Source organism: Ctenopharyngodon idella, chromosome 7 (assembly GCF_019924925.1).
Source record: "Ctenopharyngodon idella isolate HZGC_01 chromosome 7, HZGC01, whole genome shotgun sequence".
NCBI classification, from domain to species: Eukaryota; Metazoa; Chordata; class Actinopteri; order Cypriniformes; family Xenocyprididae; genus Ctenopharyngodon; species Ctenopharyngodon idella.
The window spans coordinates 40,516,782-40,544,463 of record NC_067226.1 but is presented as its reverse complement, the minus strand read 5'-3'; the positions used below and the strand labels follow the sequence as shown (position 1 = coordinate 40,544,463).

Sequence of the window (27,682 nt, the reverse complement as noted above, 5' to 3'; positions counted from 1 at the left end):
TTAATGGTGTCCCGGATCGCATGGAAGGATTATATGTTTGTTCAGAGCATTTTGTTTTGTAAACGAGGCACAGTATAATGGAGAGTTCGCAAAGAATCTTTTATTGAAACATGAAGCAGTCAACAGATTTGACAGCAGCTGCCTCACAAACCATAAGTAAATGATTTCATAATGCTATGTCTGTTTCATCTGGATTAATTTTACGATCTCTTAATTAACTTTTTGAAGCCTCAAAGCGGTAGTTGCGTAGCTGTCAATGGAATGACAGAAATCGCTCAGGTTTTATTTAAAATATCTTAATTTGTTATCCGAAGATGAACGAAAGTCTTACGGGTTTGGATCGACATGAGGGTGAGTAACTGATTACATTTTTTTGGGTGAACTAACCCTTTAAAGGAGCTGCCCCTTAAAAATGGTTCATTTCAGAGGGTCAGAATGAAAAAAAAATTGTTTTTTCCGCAAGTTTTTTTTTTTTTTTTTTTCAAATTGAAAAAATTAATGTCACAACCCCTTTAATTATATATGTATATATATATATATATATATATATCAATTGGGGTTGAGTTGTGTAGACAAATTGTATAGACATATATATAAACATCCTAAAAACATCCTATGTTTGCAATGTTTTGTCATTTTTACACCTTCACAGTACTTTCATTTTATGGAAAAGAGCAGCATGGACATTCTGCTAAATAAGGGGTTTGAGTGACATAAAGGTAGACAATTGCCAATTTTTGGGTGAATTAGCCCTTAAATATCTTCTCTATGAAGTCACAATGCTTTTTGCAGCACCTGACCTCGTAGCCCTTGAGGGAGGGTCCAACTAGCACCACTGGTCTCATAGAGGGCACCACATCATACGGAGGAATATGCTCTGTCTGTAGAGCACCACAAAAACACAACATTAACCTCTTTGATGTGTGCATACACACACACCTCACAGAATACAAACACAGAACACCCAATTTACAATCACATCTAGGAGGGATAAAGGGGGGGGGGGCAGTCAGTTTGATTGCAAATACTAATTATCCATATTCAAGATCAATATCTACATTGCAAGTGTCAAATTTAATGTCAGCAGGCTGAGTATGTCCTGTTCTTACATTGCTGTATTGCTAAATATTTCCGTTAAATTACATTTTTTTTTTTAAGTGGTTCTAGTTAACTGATGTAATGCATTAGTTTTGCCTGATCTCAAATTAAGTTTGACACCCAACTAAAACAAACACACATCGGGTGTTTCATTCATACTGAGGAGTTTAGTAAATGCAAAAGGATTTGTTAATATCAGGCTTTTATAACAGCACTGTTATTAGAAAATTATTATATATACAACTTTGTATGTAATTGTATAAATAATAATTTCAGTGTTTAAACATGCACACACAACAAATGCAAATTCAAAGCTGTATAAGAGAAATGTCAGAAGGGAGACCCACACAGGGTTACTAGGAAGTGGCCATCCGATCATTCCTACTATGTTGTACATTTTCATGTCTTAATTCAGGGTACGTTTACACGACAACGATGTAATAAAAACGGAAAAGTTTTTCCTTTGCGTTTTTCACGTACAGACAACAATGTTGTCAAAATGATTCCCATTCACAGGGATCCGTGAAAACGACTAAAAACGCTGTATTATGCTGCCAGGCCATTAGTTGGCGATGTCACTTTGTAAAGAAAAACTACGTGCCTACAGACTAAACACGTAATGTGCATGACGTCACCGTTTTCACAAATTCGCGTTTTTGTAGTTTGCAGAGAGATGATAGCGGTATCGTTTTCAAAAACTTGCACTTGGAAATTAGTTTTCAAAAGTTTGCATTTTCAGGCCCCCAGAACACTTTTGTCTATAAATGAAGGGCCAAAAAGTATAAAAAGTTTTCATTTTTAATTGAAAATGGTGTCATGTAAACGGCCCCACAGAGGATAAAATATTAAACTTACAATTTTTAAAGACTGGGGTGTCCAATCCTGCTCCTGGAGGGCCAGCATCCACAGCCCTAATTATACACAACTGAACCAGCTAATCAAGGATTTCTAGATTACTAGAAACTTCCAGGCATGTAAATTGGAGCTAAACTCTGCAGGAGTGTGGCCCTCAGGAGTAGGATTCATACCAGATTATAGTAGTTACTTGTCTTATAATTAACTAAGCATAAGGTGTGAAATGAATTTAAAAAAAAAAAAAAAAAACAATTTCACTACTTTGGTTTGAGTGGTTTTGGTTCAACTTAACATCTAATGCCATTTGGTGGAAAAACAACAGCACAAACATCTCTTGTACACTCTTAAAAATAAAGGTTATCTATGGTTCCATGCAGAACCTTTAACATCCATGGAACCTTTCCATTGCACAAAAGGTTCTTTATAGCGGAAAAAGGTTCTTTAGATTATTAAAATGTTCTTCATACCAAGAAAAAAAAGGTTCTTTTAAGAACTGATCACTGAAAGGTTCTTTGAGGAACCAAAAATGGTCCTTTCGGAACCTTTATTTTGAAAAGTGTATTAAGGCGCAATCACATTAGCAAAATTTCAGCTAAATTTCACAGGCAAAAAAGTCCATTGTCTATTGTCAATAGTGCAGCAATGTATGAAGCACAGCTCACACAGAAGTCACTTTCAACCCAAGCAGTTTTTTGTTGGTCAGTGCAGTGAATTTGTGTGACCGACTTGAACACGAGTGTAAACTGTGTGGGGAACTTTTTCACAAAACTCCCAAAAACATGGAGTTTTATTGCAATGACTTGATTGACTGTGAAATTTCGCAATTCGCAACATTTCGCAAATCTGAGCAATGGTTCTTTATTTCCATCCTCTTAGGCATCCTGTTAATTTTCTTTCCATTGTGTAAAAAACACTAAGCTATAATTAATAAACTACAGCACAAGCATAGGTACTGCATAACAGGAATGACCCTCTGCAGGCCTCAGGAATCCACTGCACGGCTCTCTGTGAGGCCTAACTTACCGACTTATGCCTCTGCTTAGCTGAGGAAAGGAGGAAGGGAAACAGACAAAAAGAAAAGACCAAGGGAGTGTGAAAGATTGGGATTCAGAGGAACAAAGAAAAGACAGGGAGAGAGAGAAGGGAAAGAGTGAGTGGAATAAGCTGGCATGAACGTTGAGACGATGACAAACATAACAGGCTCTGCATGATGCTGCTGTGCAGGAGGTGACAGACAGATGCAGAACGAGGGAGCGTCCATCGGCATGCTTTACCTTCTTAAAGAAAGGCATTCGTTTCTCGCGGGCTAAAGGGGATATTACTGTGTTTGGGCTGGCTTTGGGAGAACGCTGATGGGGAGGAGGGTCACTCTCCTCTGGATCTAACCCTGCAGCGTCTATGTCCACAGCTACACACACATATATAAATGCACACACTTACATATGAGCTTCAGCAAAACACAAGGGGGAATTCATACAGACCATAAGATAGACACTTGTAAATGTACAACATTCATTTTAAAACAATGATTTATAACGCAACAATTAAGAATGTACACAAAAAATGCAATGAAGCATACTTACATTTCAGTAAAAACAGACACTTGTGAAAAAGTACACATGCTTTTTTAAAAAAAGTACTTGTTATGGAAATAATATACTTTAAAAGAATATGCTTGTGCAAACTAAATTTAATATTTATGAACACTTAAAGGATTAGTTCACCCAAAAATGAAAATAATGTCATTTATTACTCACCCTCATGTCGTTCTACACCCGTAAGAGAGCACCAAAGTCACGTGATTTCAGTAAACGACGCTTTGTTGCTTCATAAGTGTTTGAAATTTCAATAGTTCACGTGACTTTGGCAGTTTGATAGGCGATCTGAACCACTGATTCGAAACAAAAGATTCGTAAAGCTTCGAAGCTTCATGAAGCAGTGTTTGAAATCGGCCATCACTAGATACTGTTGGAAAGTCATTATTTAGTTTTTTTTGCGTACAAAAAGTATTCTCGTCGCTTTATAATATTAAGGTATGTAAATATGTTTTTCGTAGCTTTCTGGATCTTGTAAGGGTCAGTGACATTGCTGGCAATGCAGGCCTCACTGAGCCATCGGATTTCATCAAAAATATCTTCATTTGTGTTCTGAAGATGAACGAAGGTCTTACGGGTGTGGAACGGCATGAGGGTGAGTAATAAATGACAGAATTTTCATTTTTGGGTGAACTAACCCTTTAACCGAGTATTAATTGCAATTAAAGTGAAAATATATTAGTTTAAATTTATATTAAATGCAATTTGCTGAAATTCTTTTTTGACCCACTTAAGTAGGACTTAAATACATCTTTATGTGTGATTTCATAATTACATAATTCTATTGTCTTTAAAATATGGTTAAAGTGTACTGTTGAATGTACTGAAAGGCATTTAATGTCATTACTATTGAAACTTGTTTGTTGTGTAATTAAATATATCTGTATTTATGCATTTGTAAAGATGAAGTTGCAATTTAGTACATTTAAAATATATTAGCTACAGTTAAAATTATAATCAAGTACTTCACATGTACTTTAGTATGTTAGTCAACACATCAAAATAAGTGAACCTCTTTAGAGCACGACATAAGATTATTAAAACTTAATAATTTCATTTGACATTACAAATTAGACTTTTTAAAAGTGTACTTAAGTGTGTTAAGAAACAGCCATAAAAACTGTCCCTTACTTTCTTTAAGTGCACTTAAGTGGTCTTTTATTTCATTAATATTATATTATCTGCAAATACAGTCACACTACAAGCACACATTCAATCAAGTGTCAAAACTGTAGAACAACAGTTGTTTCAGTTTGCTCTAGTCAAAAAAATCTTGAATGTTTGGAATATCTATCATAATTTGGAATCAATCCTAAAGGATTTTACAGAAGAATTGTCTTACAGGATTCCAGCATTACACACAATGGAGTTATTAAAGTCCACCCAAAAATGGACATTCTGTCATCATTTACTTACCCTCATGTGGTTCCAAACCTGTATGCATTTCTATCTTCTGTGGACCGCAAAAGAAGACATTTTGAAGAATATATATATATATATTTACACAAACATTTCTCAAAACATCTTTTATGTTCAACAGAAGAACGTTTTGAAGTGACATGAGAGTGAGTAAATGATCACAGAATTTTTATTTCTGGATGGAGTATCCTTTCAAACAAACAAAACTTCAGGAGGAGGGATTCCATTCTCCGACCAATCAAAATGCTAGAGTAGCATATATAAACCGCTGTTTTCCTCACACATTTGGCTCCACACACTCATTATGGGTAGCTCAAATCAAACAGTGTTTCTCATCATCTGAGGACATTTCTTCATCCCAGTTTACTAGGCTGAACTTCAGAAGCTGACACGGAAAACTTACCATTTTAAATCTTTTGTTGTAATAGTGACTGCCACTGCATTTCCAGCGCTTTCTTCCTCCATTCTTTTCTCAAATTTTGACTCCCCACAGTCCCCAGTATTGTTAGTGTTAACAGACTCAGAGAGTCTCCCTTTTGTTGATTTCAGTTTTTGCACATGTTAAACAGTGACCAAAACCCTTTGCTGATCAAGCACTGAACAATTTTATGATAATAAATTTTAACTACAATTAGTTCCATGCCACAATAGAAAATTGAAATGAAATTGAATCTGGTTCACATTCATCTAGAATTTTTTGACTAGGGCAGAGGATGTGTTGAAAACTAAAATATAATATGATGTGACATATATAATATAATATACCAAGTACATCAAAAATAAAAGTTTTTTTGATGCACTGAATAATGTTGAAAATATAACATTGAGTTTTAAAGTGACATCCAATTTTGATAACTTACCTGAGGAAGGAGGGGTTGATTTACGTGAGTTTGAAACCATGTCTCCTAAACTAGATGAAGAGTTTGCTCCTGATTTACTGTGAAGGAAAAGAACAACATACAATCCTTAATAAAAAAAAAAAGAAAGGAATAAGGAGTATATATTTTCTTTTATGTATTTAAGAGTACTCTGCTGAAAAAGCTCTGCTTAAGTGGCCTTTTTTTCATTAATATATTAGTACAGTTTTTTTTAAAAAGACTTTTAAGACTTTTAAGTGCACATTCAATACAATTAATCGCATTTCTTTTTCACAAGGAATGCCTTTGAGAAATGCAGTCAAAGTCTAGTTTTGTGTATCAAAGCTATATTTTCTGTATTATGTTGTGCGTTTGTGGAACAGATACCTTGAGTAAAATTTTCCTTGTTTTGCACGTTGCTCCAGGTGGATGCGAGTGCTTTCAAGCTTCACTGGACTTGGGATAAAACCGATATCACACCCTTCCTTCACCAAGCGACCAATCCACCAGTCGTTATTAAATTTCTGTCATTAAACACACAAAGTATACAATATCAATCTCACAGAACTTTACAAAGTAAAAATGTCTAATTCAAAACTTAAAGGCCATAAACAATCTTAAATATATAAAATAGATTGTGTGTTTGTGTATATATATGAGCAATATCACACTCATAGCCGTGCGATATTGCGTTTATACAACAGTTAGATGGCGCAAGTGTGTAAATAAATAAGAAATAACAATGGAGTGTCTTTAAAACCCTCTTTTGTGCAGAACTACTTCCTTTTGCCACGGATTCAAATTTAAATTTGACAGTTTGACCAAGCCTCTGTTACTAATTCTAAAAAGTCAATTCTGAACTAGTAACGAAGGAATTTTGAGTCCATCCATTGAAACTCATTGTATTTTGTACAGTATTAGAGAGAGAGAGAGAGAGAGAGAGAAAGAGAGAGATCACCTGAGCGAGCATTACCTGTGACTGATATAACTTTCATTCTTCAGGTCGATGTCCATAATATTATATCCATTATAAAAATCTTTTTGAATGTCCGCTGAGGAAAGCAATCTTTGTATTTGTCCTTTTTACAGTTAAGGGAATTTTCCATAACAGTGCTAAAACAATGTCCTTTGTTTACAAATGTCCCTTTCAATTTAAAAGTCTCTTGAGACTGACTCACTCACTTGTAAAGTTTGCCGCCATCTAATGGCGTGTTAATGTAACGTTCACTCAATCCATATTACGCACTAATGGACCCTTTCTCAATACCAAATACATTTTATTTACATAAAATAATATTTATTAAAGAACAATATTTAAATTAACAACAATAGCCATTATAAATGACAATAGGAAATAAACGCAGTTGTACAATTCAGTCAAACATACAAAAGCAGTGCTCTACAGAATGTAAGTTAAATATAGCTTTAATATTAAATTATTAAATTTAACATAGCCCAATTCGATTTGCTCAGCAACAATAGATTAACAAGACCAAAGATTGCCCGTTGTATGCACCTAAAGTGAATTATTTCTCATGTTTAACCACTATAAGAGACAGCGGAAAATCCCTTAAGCACTGGCCGAGATGAAGCTGTTCTTGGCGGGTACACGAGCACTGAGCGGCCGCTGATGGCCTAGAGCTCGCATCTCCGAAAACGTCTAAACAAACGTTCAGGCAACTTATTTTGGGTATTTCACTTATTTGCTGATAAACTGTGTTACAAGGCCTTGTTTTATATGTGTGTCTGTTTGAGTAAAAAAATCTGTGATAAATGATGTATTTTGAGTATTGTGCTTTGTGTTTGTTGTGATATGGACATACGGTATTAATTTTATTTGTTCAGGTTTGTTCAGCATTAAAACTGATTTTAACTCAACCATAATAATTGTTCTTCATTTTTTTTCTGCATATATGTGAATATGAATGTGTGTATATGTATATACATACTTCTTTAACATGAAGGAAATCTTTAGCCTCAAATGAGATTCCCATTCCAGGCACAGGGACATCATCTTCAAAGGAGGCGCTGTAGCCAACATTAGTACGTACTGCAAATGCCACTGGTTTAGTCTGTGCAGAAGGACAAAGAGTGACTAAAGTATGAAATATTAATGAGTGGTAGAAGAGAAAGACTGGAACATTACAACATCTCTCATGCTATACCAAATCTGTGGAACACAAAATAAGTTATTTTGAAAAATGCATCAGTGCTTTGACATTGTCCGTACAATGAAAGACCATAGGGTCCAATCATATTGTTTGAACAGCAAAATTCTTTAAAATATATTCTTTTGTGTTGCTAACGGTGTCTTTACTACGTTGCAGTCTATGGGAAGTCAGGACGCTCTCGGATTTCATCAAAAATATCTTAATTTGTGTTCCGAAGATGAACGAAGGTCTTACGGGTTTTGAACGACATGAGGGTGAGTAATTAATGACAGAAATACAATTTTTGGGTGAACTAACCCTTTAATGTGGGTTATGATCCAAGTAATTTACACAAAGGGCTGGAAGTGACTTGTGAAATAGCTATTAGCTCCAAGGTGTGTAAACCCTTGGCTGGTGCATCCATTCCTACCACTCCCAAACTCTCTTCTCAGATTGTCCAACATGCCTGCCACTTTAGGCGCTGCCCAACAGACTGAGAATCAGACTGACAATCCTTAAAATGAATTAAGAAGCTTGTTCAACCTTGCTGCTGCAGGTGCCTCTCCCCCTTATGCAGACACTACAGGGCTTCCAACCACGCAAGCAAAAACTAATGTTGATCCCAAAATCAGAAAAATCTCTCTGACCCCCATGGAGCAGAGCGCAGCCCTCCCCAGAGGGACAGTCTCGGCTCCTCTAATCAGAGTCTCTGATAATGTTTTCAGAAACACAGAAGTAGGAGCTGCTCAAGTGATTGGAGATTGGATTAGTCTCACAGCCTCCAAGAAAAATAACTTGCTTGCAGGGTTGGAACCTTTCAAATGGTTTAACCCAAACAAAACTTTTTTGGAATAAGTTAGAAGCAATTTGATTCTGCTTATAAAAAAAAGGACAGGAAATTCTGAGCCGAGGCTCATTTCCCTGGACATGTGTGACTCAAATTAAGCAAAGGGCCAATGAAAACCCCCTAAAATATGTAGTGCATTTCTGCTTGGCATATGAAAAATATTGTGCTGCAAACATTCCTAATGAAGACTATCAAAATCAAAAGAATACAGAGAACTGCTTTTCATTGGCTCGGTCCACATTCCCAATTGGGACTCACTGCACTAAGTTGGAGTCGTTTACAAGTTTACAACGAACGAAGTGAAACAAATCCTCCAGATGAGATATTTTGTTACCGGGGTGGTCAGCCAGGGCATAAATCCCCTTTCTGCCGCAACTAGCCTTCAAAGTGTAAAATCTGTGGCAGAACTGACCGTGTCGAAAAATTCTGTCAAAATTGCAAGAAAAACTTCCGGGTAAACAAAGGAAAAGGGAAGAAAGAGACAAAAATAGAGAACGCCACACTGTCTGAAAAAGAGTTAGCAAAACACAGAAAACTGCTAGGTGAGTATTAGGGGTCAGCGGCCTCCGGTTCCTGTGATAAAACTGATCCTCGCCATTTCGTTCATGCATTGTTGGGAGGCCGGCAACGCATAGCTTTGATCAATACAGGTGCGGCAGTGTCTATCACAAATATTCCTCTTGAAGCCACATCTGATTCTTTGTACATAGAGGGTTTAAATGGCAAAGAAGTGTATAACAAATCCTCTCCTACCCCTCTTCCTCTTGCAAACTCTGAGAATGTATATTGGACTAAATTCTGGGTTGGTGAAAACACTGTAGGCAAAATAATTGGTGTTGACATTTTGAAAGACTTAGAGGATGATGTTTTGCTTTCAAAAGATAAGATTGTGCTTGGCTGCAATGAAACAATTTGCTTATCTCGTTCTGGTCTCCACTGTGATTTGGATGCGCTTTAGGAGAAGCTACTAGTGTGACAGAGCCTCGTCCTGAATGGAAATTCCTAAATTCCCTGATGTTTGGGCAAAAGACAAATTTGATTGTGGGTTTGCAAAAATTCAGCCACTTAGCATCCCAGGCTCTATGCATGATGCCAGACACTAGTATTTATTGAAAAATGGAGCTGACATTGTTGCAAAAGAGTTACATAAAAGGGGATCATAGTTCCATGCACTACCAATTCTCCCATGTGGCCTGTCAATTGACTACAAGCCAGCAAATATTTTGCATGAGATACGATCTGAACATCGTCATTTCACTGCTTTAGACATTTCTAATGGATTTTGGACTTGCCCCTTAGCACCTGAGGATCAGGCTAAGGTTGCTTTCACCTGTAATGGCCAACAATGGACATGGACTCATATATCACAGGGGTTTTGTAACTCTCCCACGATGTTTCATCAGGCACTTGCAACATTCATTGACCCTGTATGCAAGACAATTGAATCTGACGGGTCTGTCATACTGCAATATGTGGATGACATTTTGATTGCTCACTCAAAGAAGTTCATTTAACTGCTGTAGAAATGGTTTTGTAAGCCCTCGAAACCAAGTGTTTCAAAGAGTGTTTCAGTGTTCACTGTTAATGGTCTAAGGCAAGTAATGGGACTTCTGAATTACTGCACCCAGTATGTTCTGGAATACACTGAAATGTCTAAACTGCTTACAGAGGCCTTGAAAGGAGGAAAGCCAGGGCCAGAACTAATTAAATGGACAAGATGCATCTGTGAGTATTAGGCCATGTGTCCACCAAAGCATTTTTAGCCAGCTGAAAACTCTAGGCGCTCTGCTGAAAACACCTAGCTGTGGGCGCTTGAGAGCATTTTGGCAGCACAGCGTTTTTTTCAGTTGAGATGCTTTGCTTGCTATGATATGGAATATCTGCAAAAGTGTTCCTTTCACAGATAATTAGTTTCTGTACTGTTTCTACACCGTGTGCAGAATTATTAGGCAAGTTGATTTTCTGATCATATTTTTTTCCAAGCACATTTTACCAATTCCAAACCACATCAATCTTAATAACTACTAATAATTTTGTATTTAATCATTTATAAGGGATATATAATTGTTCATGAAGGCTGGAAGTGCAAAACCCCTTAGACGGCTGGGTACAAAGTGACAGTGATGAGCGCTGTGTTTTACCTAAAGTCGAACATTCTTCACCTCGAGGCGACTGTTAAAAAACGCAGAGCGTTCAGTACTTCAGCGTGAAATAGACGCTCAGCGCCTCGTTACACTCCTGTCATTCAAAAAACATGGTGCTCCCAATTGGAAAAGTACGGTATCCGCTGGAAAAAAATACTTTGGTGGACACTCTGCCTTACAGAGACTCTTGCTTCCACGCCATCTTTAAGACATGCTGATGCCAGCAAGCTAGGGATGTAACGATACATACGGAACCGGTTGAAAATTGATTAAAATGTGACGATTCAAGTCGGTTGAGATGCTAAATGAATCGCGATACATTTTGGGGCGGGGGTTTATATGAATGTATATTTGAGGAGAGCTGACTGGGTGCTGTTATGAAGTTTTATGCAACATAATTTCACAAAGCTAAAGTCTGAACATTCTGTTTTTGCTTCAAATGTTAAAAAGTATACAATCTAATTTAAATTAAAAACTGCTCATGCTGCATGTATGCAGCATCTTTGTTGGGATTGTGATTAAAATGCAGTGGTTGCCTCTAATTTTAAATGGCTACAGATCATCTTGTTCATGTACTCATATGAAGAGATTTCTTTTATTTGTATTATTTATTTATTTGATTTAGGATCTGTTTTAAAATTTTAATTTAGTTTTGTTATAAAGATATTTCAATTTCACAAATATGCAGCATTTTGTCTGAGAAATAATAAAAAGACACTTTCTCATTTAAATCTCATTTTGTTAAAAAAAATCGTGAGAAAATCGTGAGAAAATCGAATCGTGAAACCAGTATCGTGAATCGCATTGAATCGTTGTCACGAATGTGGCTCTCGCGCCTCCTCCTCCGCACCACCGGAGGGAGCCGTCACCTGAATATTGACTGGTTTACATTCGGACTACGTTTCCCATAGGCCCTCATTCCTGGGACTGATTGCGCACACACCTGCACCTCATCACACTCACACTATTTAAGACACACACACACACACACACACCCTTTGCAAAGTCTTGATTTGCCCCGGTGATCACTACTGAGCGTTTTCTTGTGGATTGTATTTCTGTTGCCGTTGGACTGTTTATTGGACTGTGTTTGTTTGCCGCCTGCCCTGATCCTTGCCTGTTGTTTGGACTGTGTTTGTTTGCCGCCTGCCTCGACCATTGCCTGTGACTCTACTCTGTTTGTCTGCCGCCTGCCTCGACCATTGCCTGCCCCTGTTTATGTCTCTGCCTTTGCCCCTGTCTGCTGTGGTGTTTATCTTAATAAAGCTGCAAATGGATCCACATTCTGCCGACCCGTCATTACAATCGTGAGTTGAGTGAATCGTTACATCCCTACAGCAAGCCGTTTCATCTACAAACCCGATTCCAAAAAAGTTGGGACACTGTACAAATTGTGAATAAAAAAGGAATGCAATGATGTGGAAGTTTCAAATTTCAATATTTTATTCAGAATACAACATTGATGACGTATCAAATGTTTAAACTGAGAAAATGTATAATTTAAGGGAAAAATAAGTTGATTTTAAATTTCATGGCATCAACACATCTCAAAAAAGTTGGGACAAGGCCATGTTTACCACTGTGTGGCATCCCCTCTTCTTTTTATAACAGTCTGCAAATGTCTGGGGACTGAGGAGACAAGTTGCTCAAGTTTAGGAATAGGAATGTTGTCCCATTCTTGTGTAATACAGGCTCAACTGTCTTAGGTCTTCTTTGTCGCATCTTCCTCTTTATGATGCGCCAAATGTTTTCTATGGGTGAAAGATCTGGACTGCAGGCTGGCCATTTCAGTACCCGGATCCTTCTTCTACGCAGCCATGATGTTGTAATTGATGCAGTATGTGGTCTGGCATTGTCATGTTGGAAAATGCAAGGTCTTCCCTGAAAGAGACGACGTCTGGATGGGAGCATATGTTGTTCTAGAACTTGGATATACCTTTCAGCATTGATGGTGCCTTTCCAGATGTGTAAGCTGCCCATGCCACACGCACTCATGCAACCCCATACCATCAGAAATGCAGGCTTCTGAACTGAGCGCTGATAACAACTTGGGTTGTCCTTGTCCTCTTTAGTCCGGATGACATGGCGTCCCAGTTTTCCAAAAAGAACTTCAAATTTTGATTCGTCTGACCACAGAACAGTTTTCCACTTTGCCACGGTCCATTTTAAATGAGCCTTGGCCCAGAGAAAACGCTTGCGCTTCTGGATCATGTTTAGAAATGGCTTCTTTTTTGACCTATAGAGTTTTAGCTGGCAACGGCGAATGGCACGGTGGATTGTGTTCACCAACAATGTTTTCTGGTGCCGTCTAAGGGCCCGAAGATCACGGGCATCCAGTATGGTTTTGGGGAATTGGTGATCCTCTGCCCATCTTGACTTCTGAGAGACACTGCCACTCTGAGAGGCTCTTTTTATACCCAATCATGTTGCCAATTGACCTAATAAGTTGCAAATTGGTCCTCCAGCTGTTCCTTATATGTACATTTAACTTTTCCGGCCTCTTATTGCTACCTGTCCCAACTTTTTTGGAATGTGTAGCTCTCGTGAAATCCAAAATGAGCCAATTTTTGGCATGACATTTCAAAATGTCTCACTTTCAACATTTGATATGTTATCTATATTCTATTGTGAATAAAATATAAGTTTATGAGATTTGTAAATTATTGCATTCCTTTTTTATTCACAATTTGTACAGTGTCCCAACTTTTTTGGAATCGGTTTTGTATAGACCTGGGTGGGTAATAAGTCCTATTCAGCAACCCTGGGTCAAAGATTTCCAGGGTGAATGCCATATGAGATAGTAGATTATTCCTCAAAGCCAATTCCTGCCTCAATGGCAAGACAGCATCCTTGCTTGTTGATTTGTGACTGTGCATATTGGGCTGTAAAAATAACTGAGGAAGTTGTAGCCCATCAAAAGATGGTGGTACTGAAACTGTTAACAAACACACCTAGGCTCAATCTCTAATCAGAGACAGGCCAAGTGGGAAGCCACTCTTTTGAGCAAAAATGTGGATACAAATTGAGTCTGATAATGCTTTCAATCCTGCCTCACTGCTCCCAGGTGAGGGAAATGTGCAAAACTGTCTACAACTAATTGAACATGTCACCAAGAGCCCTCTGAACACTGAGCCACTACCTAATGTGTGGAAACGCAGAGGATTTTTACCTACTGCTGGACTACTATCTCACTCTCATTAAACTCATAAAGTCATGTGCTCTCCCTGCAGAAGGAGCTGTTTTTAAAATAACAGGACACTCAAAGGACAGCTCGCCTGAACCCAAGGGAAACAAAGCTGCAGATGCCGCTGCCAGGGGGCAGCAAAACAAACAGAAAGAACTGTCAGTGTAATGTCTCTTTCTCCACAGGAGGCCGAGGATTGTGTCAAACACATTTTTGTTCTATATGCAGTTAATGATGCTGATGAAGTAGAGCATTGGACAAAATTAGGTGCACACCAGAGCTCAGATGGACTGTGGAAATTTAATGAGCGACTTGTTTGCCCTTCTTCTGCTCAAACTAAATTAATGTCTCTGTATCATGGTTTGGCACATGCAGGTCCTGAAAAGTTACATTCAATGATTTCACAAACATGGTGCTGGCCAAAGATGAGAAATGCTTGCACTGATTTTTGCAAAAGGTGCTTGGTAGGTCTCAAAGTGAATTCCCCGTCAAAGCTTAAAATTTCTTTGGCACATGCTGACACACCTACAAATTGACTTAATAGGTCATCTGCCTCCTAGTGGAGAATTCACTTACACTTTAATGACTGTTTATTTGTTTCTTAGATGGGTGGAGGCGTTTCCACTTCGAAACTTCACAGCAAATACAACAGCCAAAATCTTACTGAATGAAGTTTTTCCAAGATGGGGGTTTGCCATTACAAATCAATTAAGATCAGAACTGCCAGATTATTCTTTAAAAAATTTGATTTTCTGTTCTATAAGAGGGAAAAAAATCATGTACAAGTAAATTATTTGCAAATTTTTTCAATGTTTTTAAAACAGAACAAAAGCAGGAGCATGTACTAGAGGTCAAAATCAATATGGAATGTAATTAACATCCACAAGACGGTCTGCACTGCACACACAATGAATTAAGGGTGTGACAAACAGAGGACACTGTGTCTTTTAATGGAAGTGGGGATGGTGGGTTGCTCACATGCACTTCATGAGTCTCCATAATCTGTCAAGACAATGTTCTTTTTATCTTTCCTTTCTTTATTTCGGTCTGCATAATTTTGCATCTGCATTTTTATTATTAAATAAAGGTGACAGGCAATGTAATATTTATTATAGGAGCTTTAAATTATATTTTGTGTTATTTTTTTTTATAGTTTGCAGATCATTTTTAAATCCCTGCTTTGTTTTCATAGCCACTGTCTGCCTCTTATGTAACGCAATTTTCCATTATACATGCAGTATTGATCAGACAGTGATTGTAACCTTGCATGTACATGCCCGTTCAGCTATACAGTCTCCAATGAGAATAAATGGAGAGAAAATGGAGACTTCTGTTTCTTTGTCTCTTTAGAACAATATCTTCAAATGTATCTCCAGAATTTCAGAAAACATTCTTATTTAGCAAGATAACAAAGCGAGATTAACCAAGGCTGCATTTATTTATTTATGCATTTATATATTTTATCAGAAAATATAATAAAAACTGTAATATCGTGATATATTATTACAATTTAAAATAATTGTTTTCTATTTGATTAAATTTTAAAATGTAATTACTCTATGGTGTCAAAGCTGAATTTTCAGCATCATTACTCCAGTCTTCAGTGTCACATGATCCTTCAGAAATCATTCTAAATCTTAAATATTCAAACTTTTGGCTGGCACTGTATATTTGCAAGAAAAACAATTGAGCTATGCTGTCCACATTAATTGTATTGCTTTATATTCCTATTATGTATTATTATGTCTTATTTGTTTTTAGTTTTTATTCCTCCAAATGAATTTTTGGAGAATGGCTTCAAAAGTCTGAGAGAGTGTGAGAGAACAGATGCAGATATTTCAAGAAACATAGTCAGTGAAGAATTTTACTTGTCTGAATATTTTACTGCCATGTAGCCTTATTTTCAATATTAATGTGAGCATTCAATAAATAAATGATAACATCTGATTGATGCCAAGCACTAAAAATAGCTATCTCCCCTAGAGGTGGTAAAGAGAGTGACAAAAACAGGATTAAATAGACAATAGAAGAATAAAAATAGATTGGAAAGACTAATGTAGTGAGAGTTAATGTATTGCCTTCAAATAGTTGCTTTGATTTTCCAGAGAAAGTTCTGTCTAAAAATGAGCCCAGCTACAAATTAAGCTTTAGAAGATGGCACTCAATGTCCAGAGTAGACAAACCCTAATGTTTTTTTGTAAAATGAATCAATATAAAAAAATAATTTGAACTTGAAAAAAAAAAAAAAAAAATCTATAAAATAAAAAGATTTATGTTTTAGCAAATTCTTGATTCTGTAATCCCATTATAGTACTTTTTACAAATAAATAAATAGTTAAAAACATGTATTAAAGGAAGTACCTACACTTTAAACAGTGCACTCAGTAATCTGGCAAGTTTCTGAGCACTGGAAATCATATTTTCTCAAGCAAAGACCAGCTAATGCAAATTATACATACAGTATACAGTGACATATGACATGAATATGACAATTTATCTTGACATCTACACTCGAGCGCTGCGTTCTCAGCATTGTCAAGATAAATGTCCTAAAAGCTGCTTCCAAAACTTATCGGCCAAACAGAAATACTTATCGCACCTGGCTGGTTGCATAAACTGCTTAGACTAAACTTAAAAGTTATTCATCTAATTATTTTTTTAAGTCAGTTATATAAAAAGGTAGATTGGTCTAATTTAAATCCAAAAAGTAAGTCTAACTGCTAGTTGGTCAAACTGGTTCTTGAGACACAATCTTAATATAATAATGATCGGCCCCAGGCCGATGCCAATAATTTCAAAATCATTACTACTTAAAGGAACACTCCACTTTTTTTGAAAATAGGCTCATTTTCCAACTCCCCTAGAGTTAAACAGTTGAGTTTTACCGTTTTCGAATCCATTCAGCCGATCTCCGGGTCTGGCGGTACAACTTTTAGCATAGCTTAGCATAGTTCATTGAATCTGATTAGACCGTTAGCATCTCGTTAAAAAATGACCAAAGAGTTTCGATATTTTTCCTATTTAAAACTTGACTCTTCTGTAGTTACATCGTATACTAAGACCGAAGGAAAATTAAAAGTTGCAATTTTCTAGGCCGATATGACTAGGAACTATACTGTCATTCCGGCGTAATGATCAAGGAACTTTGCTGCCGTACCATGGCTGCAGCAGGCGCAATGATATTACGCAGCGTTTCTCACAAATGTCTCCAAGGTTGCAAGGCACGCTCCCTGTGCAAACAGGGGGTCACAGGCGCTGTGTAATATCATTGCGCCTGCTGCACCCATGGTACGGCAGCAAAGTTCCTTGATCATTAGTAGTTCCTAGTCATAGTTCCTAGTCATATCGGCCTAGAAAATCACAACTTTTAATTTTCTGTAGGTCTTAGTACACGATGTAACTACAGAAGAGTCGAGTTTTAAATAGGAAAAATATTGAAACTCTTTGGTCATTTTTTAACGAGATGCTAACGGTCTAATCAGATTCAATGAACTATGCTAAGCTATGCTAAAAGTGGTACCGCCAGACCCGGAGATTGGCTGAATGGATTTGAAAAAGGTAAAACTCAACTGTTTAACTCTAGGGGAGTTGGAAAATGAGCCTATTTTCAAAAAAAGTGGAGTGTTCCTTTAAGATATAGATTGAGTAATATGGCAGTAGTATGATATTCTGAATATAGCCACAGAAAGATAGACTTATGATTAGGCAGAAAAACAGACATTCAAAAAACCCTTGTCAAACTGCCAGTTAAAGGATTAGTTCACTTTGAAATGAAAATTACCCCAAGCTTTAGTCACCCTCAACCCATCCTAGGTGTATTTGACCTTCTTCTTTCTGATGAACACGATCAGAGTTATATTAATAAATATCCTGACGCGTCTAAGCTTTATAATAGCAGTGAATGGGACCAACGAGTATGAAGCTCAAGAAAGTGCATCCATCCATCATAAACGTACTCCACTGGGGTTAATAAAGGCCTTTTGAAGCGAAGCGATGCGTTTGTGTAAGACAAATATACATATTTAACAAGTTATAAAGTAAAATATATAGCTTCCGCCAGATCGCCTTCCGTATTCAACTTACGAAGAAAGCGTAACTGATGTCGCGTCTGTTATGCTTTTTTTGAATATGGAAGGCGTAGGATGTAGCGTAAGTGTTCTGAACTATGAGAGGTGTTACGCTTTCTTCGTACATTGAATACGGAAGGCGGTCTGGCAGAAGCTAGATATTTTACTTCATAACTTGTTAAATATGGATATTTTTCTTACACAAACGCATTGCTTCACTTCAGAAGGCCTTTATTAACCCCCCGGAGCCGTATGGAGTATGTTTATGATGGATGGATGCACTTTCTTGAGCTTTATACTCATTGGTCCCATTCACTGCCATTCTAATGCTTGGACGCATCAGGATATTTATTAATATTTCTCAGATTTTGTTCATCAGAAAGAAGAAAGTCTTATATACCTAGGATGGCTTGAGGGCGAGTAAAGCTTGGGGTAATTTTCATTTTAAAGTGAACTAATCTTTTAGTCAGACATTCAATCATAGTAAGTGAGTAAAACATGCAGCAAAACCTTGGCCTTTTCGAGCTGAGCCTGAGCCTGTCTCTCAGCTTCTCTGCGTAAGGTCTCTTTATCTTCCTCCAGAGACACATCCGAGTCCGATGGCCGACTAGTGTATGAGTCCGCAGAACCCTACGACAAGAGCAGAGAGATGTCTTTTTCATATACATGTGTATTCATATAGTGCATTTACTTCATAAAGCTGTTTTAATGGACTCACGTAGTTACTTTGACAATTTGATTGTCTTCCTTGATTTTACCACCATGACATTTACTCATTTTACAAATACAGATACCATACGTAAAGTTGAGGTGTATTGTTTTTGTATGGCAGAATAGTTTCTCCTACTCCAGCTAAATATGCAAAGACATATAAGTAAACCATTAGGTTGATTCCCAACATTTTGAAGAATGTTGGTAACCAAACAGTTTTGGTTACCATTGAAACAAAACAAAACATAAACAAACAGCTTCAGCAGCAGTTAATCAAACTTCATGCATCCAGGCCGATATGTGTCAGTGTAAAGTCCAAAACCACTGACCATTTGGGATGATAAAGAGCCAGTTAAAAGTAAACAAAATCTTATGGAGCAAATTTTTATGTGCTTGGCCATGGCCAATTTTAGAAAAAGAAAGATAGATAGATAGATAGATAGATAGATAGATAGATAGATAGATAGATTGAAAGGTATACCCCTTGTAAAACAAAAAAAATACACTTATGCCATGATAATTCTTGGAGTGTTTGGCATTGTAATAGATATGACAATGTTGATATGTTTGAACTTGGCAGAATAGATCTGCTAACCTGCTGCTGCTGTTGGTTATTGCTGCTGCAGAGCAAAATATGGGACTTGCTGCTGCCAATACATACATGACACACTGCTGTGAGCAAGTAAGACATGCTGCTGCTGTACAATATAGCGTACATAAATTACCCATAGCAGATCTATACAGGTGGAGCTGAGGAAGGTGGAGGGTTTCTGAAAGCACGCTGCAGCTGCTACAGCAAATGCTGACCAAGTATTTGAAGGTTGAGCAGCAAGCTCATTGGCTACTGATATAGCAGGAACCAATCAGCTGTCCCCTATAGAGAATGATGTGATTGCAAGCAGTTAATGAACTTTCAGCCTGTGCCATCTAGAATTTCTTGACAAAACTTTGTATTTTTACAAAGAGTGCAATCTAATGCAAATGTATTATAGTTAAAATATATTTTAAATGCAGTTAGATGAACTTAAATCCTACTTAACTATGTCAAATAGCACTCTTAAGTAGGGACTACATCTTTATATGTAATTTCATAATTACTTCTATTGTCTTGTGCTTTAGTATGTTAGTCAACACCTCAAAATAAGTGTACTTCTTTAAAGCATGTCAAAAGGTTATTAAAACATAATGATTTAAAATGTACTTTAAAACTTTTAGGCCTGGTTTCACAGACAGGGCTTAGATTAACTCAGGATTAGGCCTTAATTCAATCAGGACATTTAGCTTCTATAAACGTGCCCTAGAAAAAAATATTACTGGTGTGCATCTTGAGACAAAACAATTGCACTGACATATTTTAAAATATGTCAGTATAAGTTGCTTTCAGTTAAAACAGCTCAAACATGCATTTTAAACTGGGATTATAGGCTTAAAGGGAGTTCAGTCAAAAAAAGAGTAACCCCTGACCCGACAAATGACATGATGATGAACGCGGAAGCGCAGAGGATGGAGGCAGTCATGGCCTAATGGATAGAGAGTTGGACTTGTAACTCAAAGGTCATGGGTTCGGCAGGGATTGTGGGTGAGGGGAGTGAATGTCCGGCGCTCTCTCCACCCTCAATACCACAACTGAGGTGAGACCCTTGAGCAAGGCACCGTACCCCCAACTGCTCCCCAGGCGCCGCAGCATTGGCTGCCCACTGCTCCGGGTGTGTGTTCGCTGCTGTGTGTGTGCACTTGGATGGGTTAAATGCAGAGCACAAATTCTGAGTATGGGTCACCATACTTGGCCACATGTCACTTCACGATAGAGCCAAACAAAACACCGGTCATGAATTAGAAGTCTAAAATGAGAAATTTTAAAGAGAAATGTCAGAGGATTTTGATATAAGAGGAGCTTCAGTTTGTTGCACAGCCCTATTTGTTTAAACCTTAAGGCGTCTAAGCTTACGCTACTCCTACATCCTGTGTCATATATCGTGTCAGGGGTTACTCATTTGGCACAAGTCAACTTGCAAGTCAACAAGTCAACTAGAAGCTAGTTATTTTAGTTTGTAAAGTTTTAAATATGTATATATTTCTTGCAAAAACCCATCGCTTCACTTCAGAAGGCCTTTATAAACCCCCTGGAGCCGTATGGATTGTATTTATGATGGATGGGTGCATTTTTTCGGGCTTCAAAACACACACCCCATTCACTACCATTATAACACTTAGGAGAGCCAGGATATTTTTAAATATATCTCAGAATTGTGTTAATCTGACAAAAAGATCAAAAGTCATATAAACCTAGGATGGCTTGAGGGTGAGTAAATCATGGGATAATTTTAATTTTTGGGTGAACTATCCCTTTAAGCCTTGTCTGTGAAACAGGTAGGTGATTTGGTATTAGTACAAAGTGTACTTAAGAAACGGTAATGAAAGTGTACTCTAAGTACATTAAAGTTGCCTTTTATATAAATAATATTATATTATCTGCATGAACACTACATGTTCACAATCAATACAATTAAGCACACTTCTTTTTCATAAGGGTAGTAATAATAACAACAACAACACATAAATGCATTAAAATGTGTGCATCTCTGTATGTAATATTTCTACCCCCTTTCGTGCACTAGGCTATAGAGAGAGATTCAAGGAAATGTTTAGAAATTAAACCCTGAATAGACACTACATGGAATCATGGTCAACTAATGTCAAGCAAGGTCAAAAGTGAAATGTGAGTGTTATATTCAGCATTCAAGAACATACAGAGAATAATCACAAGATACTCAGTATCATACTAGCATATCCTTTCACTGTCAATTTTCAAATGCACAACTCACTCAAACACACAAATACTGTAGATTAAGATGTATAGCTTCTTACGCCAATGTTGTTCTTGACTCGGTTTCCTGTTGCTCGTTTCAGCAGTCGTATCCAGGAGGCCTTCATCAGCCAATCCGGTTAGAGCATTTGCTCTCCTCACCATACCAACCACAAACTTCAATAAACTCTAACAACAACTATATACCGCCCATAATCTACCAAATTATATGCAGACATTATACTTGAGAGCTGCTGCTACAAAAAAAATTAAATTATCATTAAGTTAAAAGAAAAAACTAAATCTATATCAGAGCAGAAGGTCCTTGTTTAATAAAATGCATGCAACAAATGCACTACTGCTGTTGTTCAGCTAAACTGTTTTTCCTGTAGCTTTGACTAAAACTACAATTTAACCTACGCTACCTAATATCTCTGCTGTTGCCCGGGCTAATGTTATCAAAGCTAGATGTGCTGTCGCTGTGGGGACGAAGAGTTCTGCTGTGTTGTTGACGATGGCACGCAATTCCATGTGCTTGCTCTCGATCCCTGCGCATAGTGGATGATGAGAGCTGCAACGGCCTATGTATTTCCTTCTAGAACGAATGAGACTCGGTCCATCCCGCTGCAGCAACACCACCGAGCCAGGCTGTCATGCTCCTGTATGAAGAGCCCTTCCCCGCTCCCCAGAGCCCAGCGCTCCGACGCTAAAGATGCAAGCACGTTTGCTGCAGTGATTTGCACCTCTAACTGACAGTTTTTCTTTTATACGTTGTCCTTCCCGCCTTCTGCATGTTCCTCAGTTAAACATCAGGCATCCAGCCTTCTGTAAGCTGTAGTCTTCCTGTCTCTCTGATACGTCCTCTGTTTTGCTTCCACTCATCCCTGTTTTCTCATCTCCCACCCTCCCCATCCTCCTCGCTCTCTGCCTCTCTACGTTGGTCTTCAGAGTCTCTCCATCTGCGTGTCGTCTTCTGTGATTAATCCCGCTGCACATTTACTTGTGTGTGTGCGGGAGCATGTGTGCTGTTTCTGCAAAATGTGCGTGTGCCCTTGTGAAATAGAGGTGTGCTTAATTGTACTGCTCTTGTGAAAAAGAAGTGTGCTTAATTGTATTGGATGTGCACTTGTAGTGTACTTCAAATCTTAAAAGATTTGTTTTTAAAAACTGTAGGAGACTGAAAGGCAATTGAATTAAAAGTATTCTCCCAAAGTCACGCGAACCATTGAAATTTTAAAACGTTTCGAAACACTTATGACGTAACGAAGCCACGTTTACTGAAATCACGTGACTTTGGCAGTTTGATACACGCTCCGAACCACTGATTTAAAACAAAAGATTCGTAAAGCTTCATGAAGCAGTGTTGTGAAATTGCCCATCACTAGATTGTGGCTGCGTCCGAAAACTGGAAAATGCTGCCTTCGGAGGACACATTTCAAGGTAGGAAGGCATCAAGGCACGTCCGAATCCAATGTTAGCTTCACTTCCTGTTTTCTGAGATACCTTCATCTGATCGATTTTTCAAGGTAGCATAGATGTATCCTTTGCTGCCTTTGATATCCCACAATCCTGTGCTTTCCATTCTGTGACAGTTGAGCTAGAAAAATAAAGATGGCGTCCGAAAGTTGCGTTTGCTGGCCAGTTTGTGAGTAAATGTACATTTTTGACCAACATTTTCCACCTTTGATGTAATTTCTAGTGAGAAATTACTACTGTAGTAATTAAATATTTGTTTAGTTCTCACCAAAGCTTGCACTATTTTGCGGTAGATCATTAAACTGTTATGCTGCCTCAGAAGTCTGTCCGAAATCTGTTTCATGAGGTGCCTTCATGCACAAACGCTGCCTTAAAAGTCATTGCTTGATAAGGCAGCGAGGCAGCAAGTCAGCTACCTAGGTTTTCAGACGTAGCCATTGTCAAATATAAAGTAGTTATTTTGTTTTTTCTGGCTCACAGAAAGTATTCTCGTCGCTTCATAACATTAAGGTTGAAGCACTGTAGTCACATGAACTGTTTTAAATATGTCTTTAGTAGCTTTCTGGGCATTTTAAAGTGTTAATTATTTTGTCAATGGAGGCCTCACTGAGCCATCGGATTTTATCAAAAATAACTTAATTTGTGTTCTGAAGATGAACAAAGCACTTAGGGGTGTGGAACGACATGAGGGTGAGTAATTAATGACAGAATTTTCATTTTTGGGTGAACTAACCCTTTAAGTGTATTCTTTTTAAATATATTATTTTTGTAATAAGTACACTTTTTAAAAGGATTTGAATGATTTCCCAGGAACCCTTAAACACTTATGCAATATTATTATTTTTAAATAAACGGCTGCGGTCTTTAGCCTCCTTGTTAGTGCGCCCGCCTTCCACGCCAGAGACCCGGGTTCGAGGTCCGCACAGAGAGGGGCGAGTATAGGACCTGAGGGGTTACATTGGTGCCGTGACCCGGATGGGAGTGAGGTTTAGGGGGGTGAGTGTAACGGAGGTCAGCTAGTAAGAGCTGTGCAGATAAACCTCACTCCCCTTGTCTCAAGAGGTGCGCTAGCAACTGATGCTAAAAGCTGTGGTCTTTAGCCTCCTTGTTAGTGCACCCGCCTCCCACGCCGGAGACCTGGTTGCCGGGTTCGAGGCCCGCACAGAGAGAGGTGAGTAGGACCTGAGGGGTTACATATCTATAGGCTATATCAGTCTATAAAATGAAATTTGAGCCTGCTGTCTTGCACTGATTATATTTTGTCTGACCTTGTCAAAGTCAAGGGCTGATTTACACAAAGTCTAAAAAAAAAAAAAATCCAACAAGATTTCAAAACAGCACAATTTATCACTATGAACAGCCTTGCATCCAAACCAAAATATTACCCTGTGATGATCCATCATTTAATCAGAGACCAAGTTGATTTTATTTTAAATTTCAATAATTAAAGGTACAGTAAGTGATTTCTGAGAAACAATTATTTGAAATCAACTCAAAGAAACGCACCCCTCCCTTCATTGCTCAGCCCCCAAAATGCACGAACACGCAATGCAATTGTGGATGTCTCTTTATCATAGCTGAAGAGAAGCAAAATAACATATGGAGCAGAAAAACATAACCTCGGCATCCGTTTTCAAGCCTTCCTGCTTGGGTCCCTCCAGTGCTGGAAAGCTTTGGGTCCTAACATGGGTCCTAAAGCTCTTGGCTGATCATAACCCCAATGATATTGCTCTGAGCTTTTCTCATTTGTAATGTCTCTCAGTCTCAGCCAACAGTCTTTCTTCAAATCTCCCTCTTGCTCACTCTCTCTCCTCCACCATCATGAGTGGACACGCCCCCTACTACTGATTGGCTACAAGTTTGTTTTGGTGCTTGGTCCAATCCACTTTCAACAGCGTTTTCCAAAAATGGCTTACTGCACCTTTAATGTGCTTTCAGATAATAACAAAATTCCTCATCAGACTTGACATAAATTATCTGCAAAAATTCTTGTGGTGACAGAGCTTGGTGCCAATTCTGTGAGACTGAATTGTTTTGATATTAAAACTACTGGTCTGAATCGCCTCGTGATCTCAGATTCTACAGCATATTACAACAACCCAGGCTCATTTCTGATATTACTTTGCCTCCTGCATATTTTGTGACACTTTCAAAGTGAATTGTCTAAGTAGTGGCACTAAAAGCACATTCAGTTTCCCCAGAAACAGATGAATAGTCAGTATCTTGATGAATGCGTCAACAATTTAAGTGTGTCAATTCACAAATTTTAAGGGCGTCAATTCACAAGGTAGTCATAGAAAAACTGCATAAACAGAACAGACCGGAACGCATGCAAGTTACAGCGACAATGGAGGCATATATAGAAGACAGATTGTGCGAAGAGGTTAGAAAGTACCCTCATTTGTACAACTCTAGCATGAAATAATACAAATATATTTACAGTGGTTACAACGCGTGGCGAGAGATTGCTCAAAACTCTGCATGCGTCGAACGCCTGTGTACACACGAGTTAAGTGAAGTATACTTTGTAAGGCCGTGGGTTCGACTGTGCGCGTGCACTAGCTTACGCATAAAAAAAAACGAAGTAACGGGCTTAAGTTTGTATTATTTTATCCCTTTTTTATTGTCTCTCTCTCTCACTCACACACACAATCACATAGACTCAGCTGTGCTCCTCAGGCAATGTAGCATACTTTTTTTCTCTGAGAGGTCACAGAGAGCGTGAAACACACACAAATTCACTCGGATGTATTCGACCATGTTCCGCTCTGTCATTTTAAATTAGAACACCACACATCAATTACACATATTGACTAAATCCCAAAGATTTACACAACCACAGACACACACACACACACACACACACTGGGACAATGTCACTATGTAATCATCTAGTGAATTAAGTTATTTGTTTGCATTTAAAAGTGTTTAAAGCTTGCAGTTAGTAGTGTAAGTTATTTGTGTCTCTCTTTCTCACTTATCTTTCATTTTTTTCACACTTTAAATATTAAGCCATTTCATTTGTTATGTAGAGTTATTTGTCCTCAAGATGACTAGCTAAAAATATTGACCAAGAATTCTCTCCATCTATCCATCTACAAAAACACATGCCACAAATTTATATGATAGATGGAGCACCCATTAACTTCATTAAATGGTATTTTCCACATCTTTTCATTAAAGTACTGCTAATCAAGCAGATATCTTATTGATCATAAACTTAAAAAGTAATAATACTACTGTATATTTATATAGCCTATGCTGAACATAATAGGAATTGCATATGAACTAGTTTTAACAAAGAAAAAGTACAAAAAAAGTGATCCAGGCATTACAGAGGATTTTCTAGTTATCATGCCAAGCAGTTGCAGACAGTACTAAAAGAAACCTAAAGTTCAGTATGTCTATGTGCTATGGCCTGTGAAAGCTATATTTATTCCATACTTGATGTTAAAACCCATCGCATACATAGTTAAGACAATCACAGGCTTGCAATGACTCTTTTACAGTCTCTTAACACATTCACACATCAATGCACGGCTGTGAAAAAAAGTCTTCAGGAAACTTTCAGGAAATGTGTTATTCCCACCCACAAAATCCTAGTCTAGAAAATTCCAGAAAGAGACGTGCATTGTTTAAAAGAGAAGAAAATGGAAGTTGAACATCACAAAGAATGACAAAAACTAGTGTGTAAGCAGCTTAAAACTGATATTTGGGACTCACCAAATCAGACTCCTCGCTGGTTGAGAGGTACATGTCTATGAACATCTGTCTGTGTGTGTGTGCAATATGTGTGTGTCAGAGAGCACTACTCCACCCAGTTGCTCTACAAACAGACCTCGTAAGAGAAAGGGGGGAGAGGGAAGAGCGGTTTCCTCTCGCTCTTGTGGGCTGAGTTTGAAGGGGCTCAAATATGTGCTTGTAAAATGAATGGTCTGTTAGTCTACGTTCTCTCTCCTCCCGAAAGCACGTCTGCTAAACCCAGAATCCTCTCTCTTTCCCACGCTAAGAAAAAACCCCACCGTGACAGTCCATCCCACAAACAACCCATGCTCTCTCAGACATGCACACAACCACATGTGCAGGCACACACATACTAAAGGTTAGTAAAAAAATTATTCAATCCGAATCAGGGTGACTAAATTAACATATTAAAGTGGCAACCCTATAATTCATTAAGATTTGGGATGTATCTGAATACAAGTAATGCATTACGTATTCTGAATCAAGCCCTATTCAGCCCTTTTTTTTATTTTGAATACATATGTTGTTTTGACTACAAAATTAGAAAATTAAAAGTTTTTCACAAAAAGTTTCTAAATATGGATTTTTAAAAAAAATTTTTTTTTACAGTAGATAGAGAGATAAATAGATAGAAAGATATAGATGTTAGATAATATTTAGTTTACTGCCATCTTGATGCTACGATCTTAAAAATAAAGGTTCCAAAAGGATGAACAAAGAAGAACCATT

The 27,682-nt window shown here is 37.8% G+C and overlaps 1 protein-coding gene across 6 annotated transcripts in view; it reads right to left on the bottom strand.

The window, feature by feature from the left end:
- Nucleotides 1-27,091, bottom strand: part of cacnb2a (calcium channel, voltage-dependent, beta 2a) — a 46,660-nt gene extending 19,569 nt beyond the window's left edge. Inside the window, exons 1-7 of one of the 6 annotated variants that reach the window (XM_051899917.1) lie at nt 26,933-27,091; nt 18,727-18,846; nt 7,774-7,896; nt 6,212-6,348; nt 5,828-5,904; nt 3,228-3,361; nt 801-881 (exon numbers count right to left, since the gene is read on the bottom strand). In XM_051899917.1, coding sequence (XP_051755877.1) covers nt 801-881; nt 3,228-3,361; nt 5,828-5,904; nt 6,212-6,348; nt 7,774-7,896; nt 18,727-18,846; nt 26,933-26,977 — 717 coding nt within the window. In that variant the 5' untranslated portion in view covers nt 26,978-27,091. Of the gene's footprint in view, nt 1-800; nt 882-2,976; nt 2,997-3,227; nt 3,362-5,827; nt 5,905-6,211; nt 6,349-7,773; nt 7,897-18,726; nt 18,847-21,795; nt 22,658-26,932 lie in introns of those variants that run through there. The other 5 variants (XM_051899919.1, XM_051899920.1, XM_051899916.1 and 2 more) reach the window with 5 other exon arrangements.
- Nucleotides 27,092-27,682: the final 591 nt, after the last annotated feature.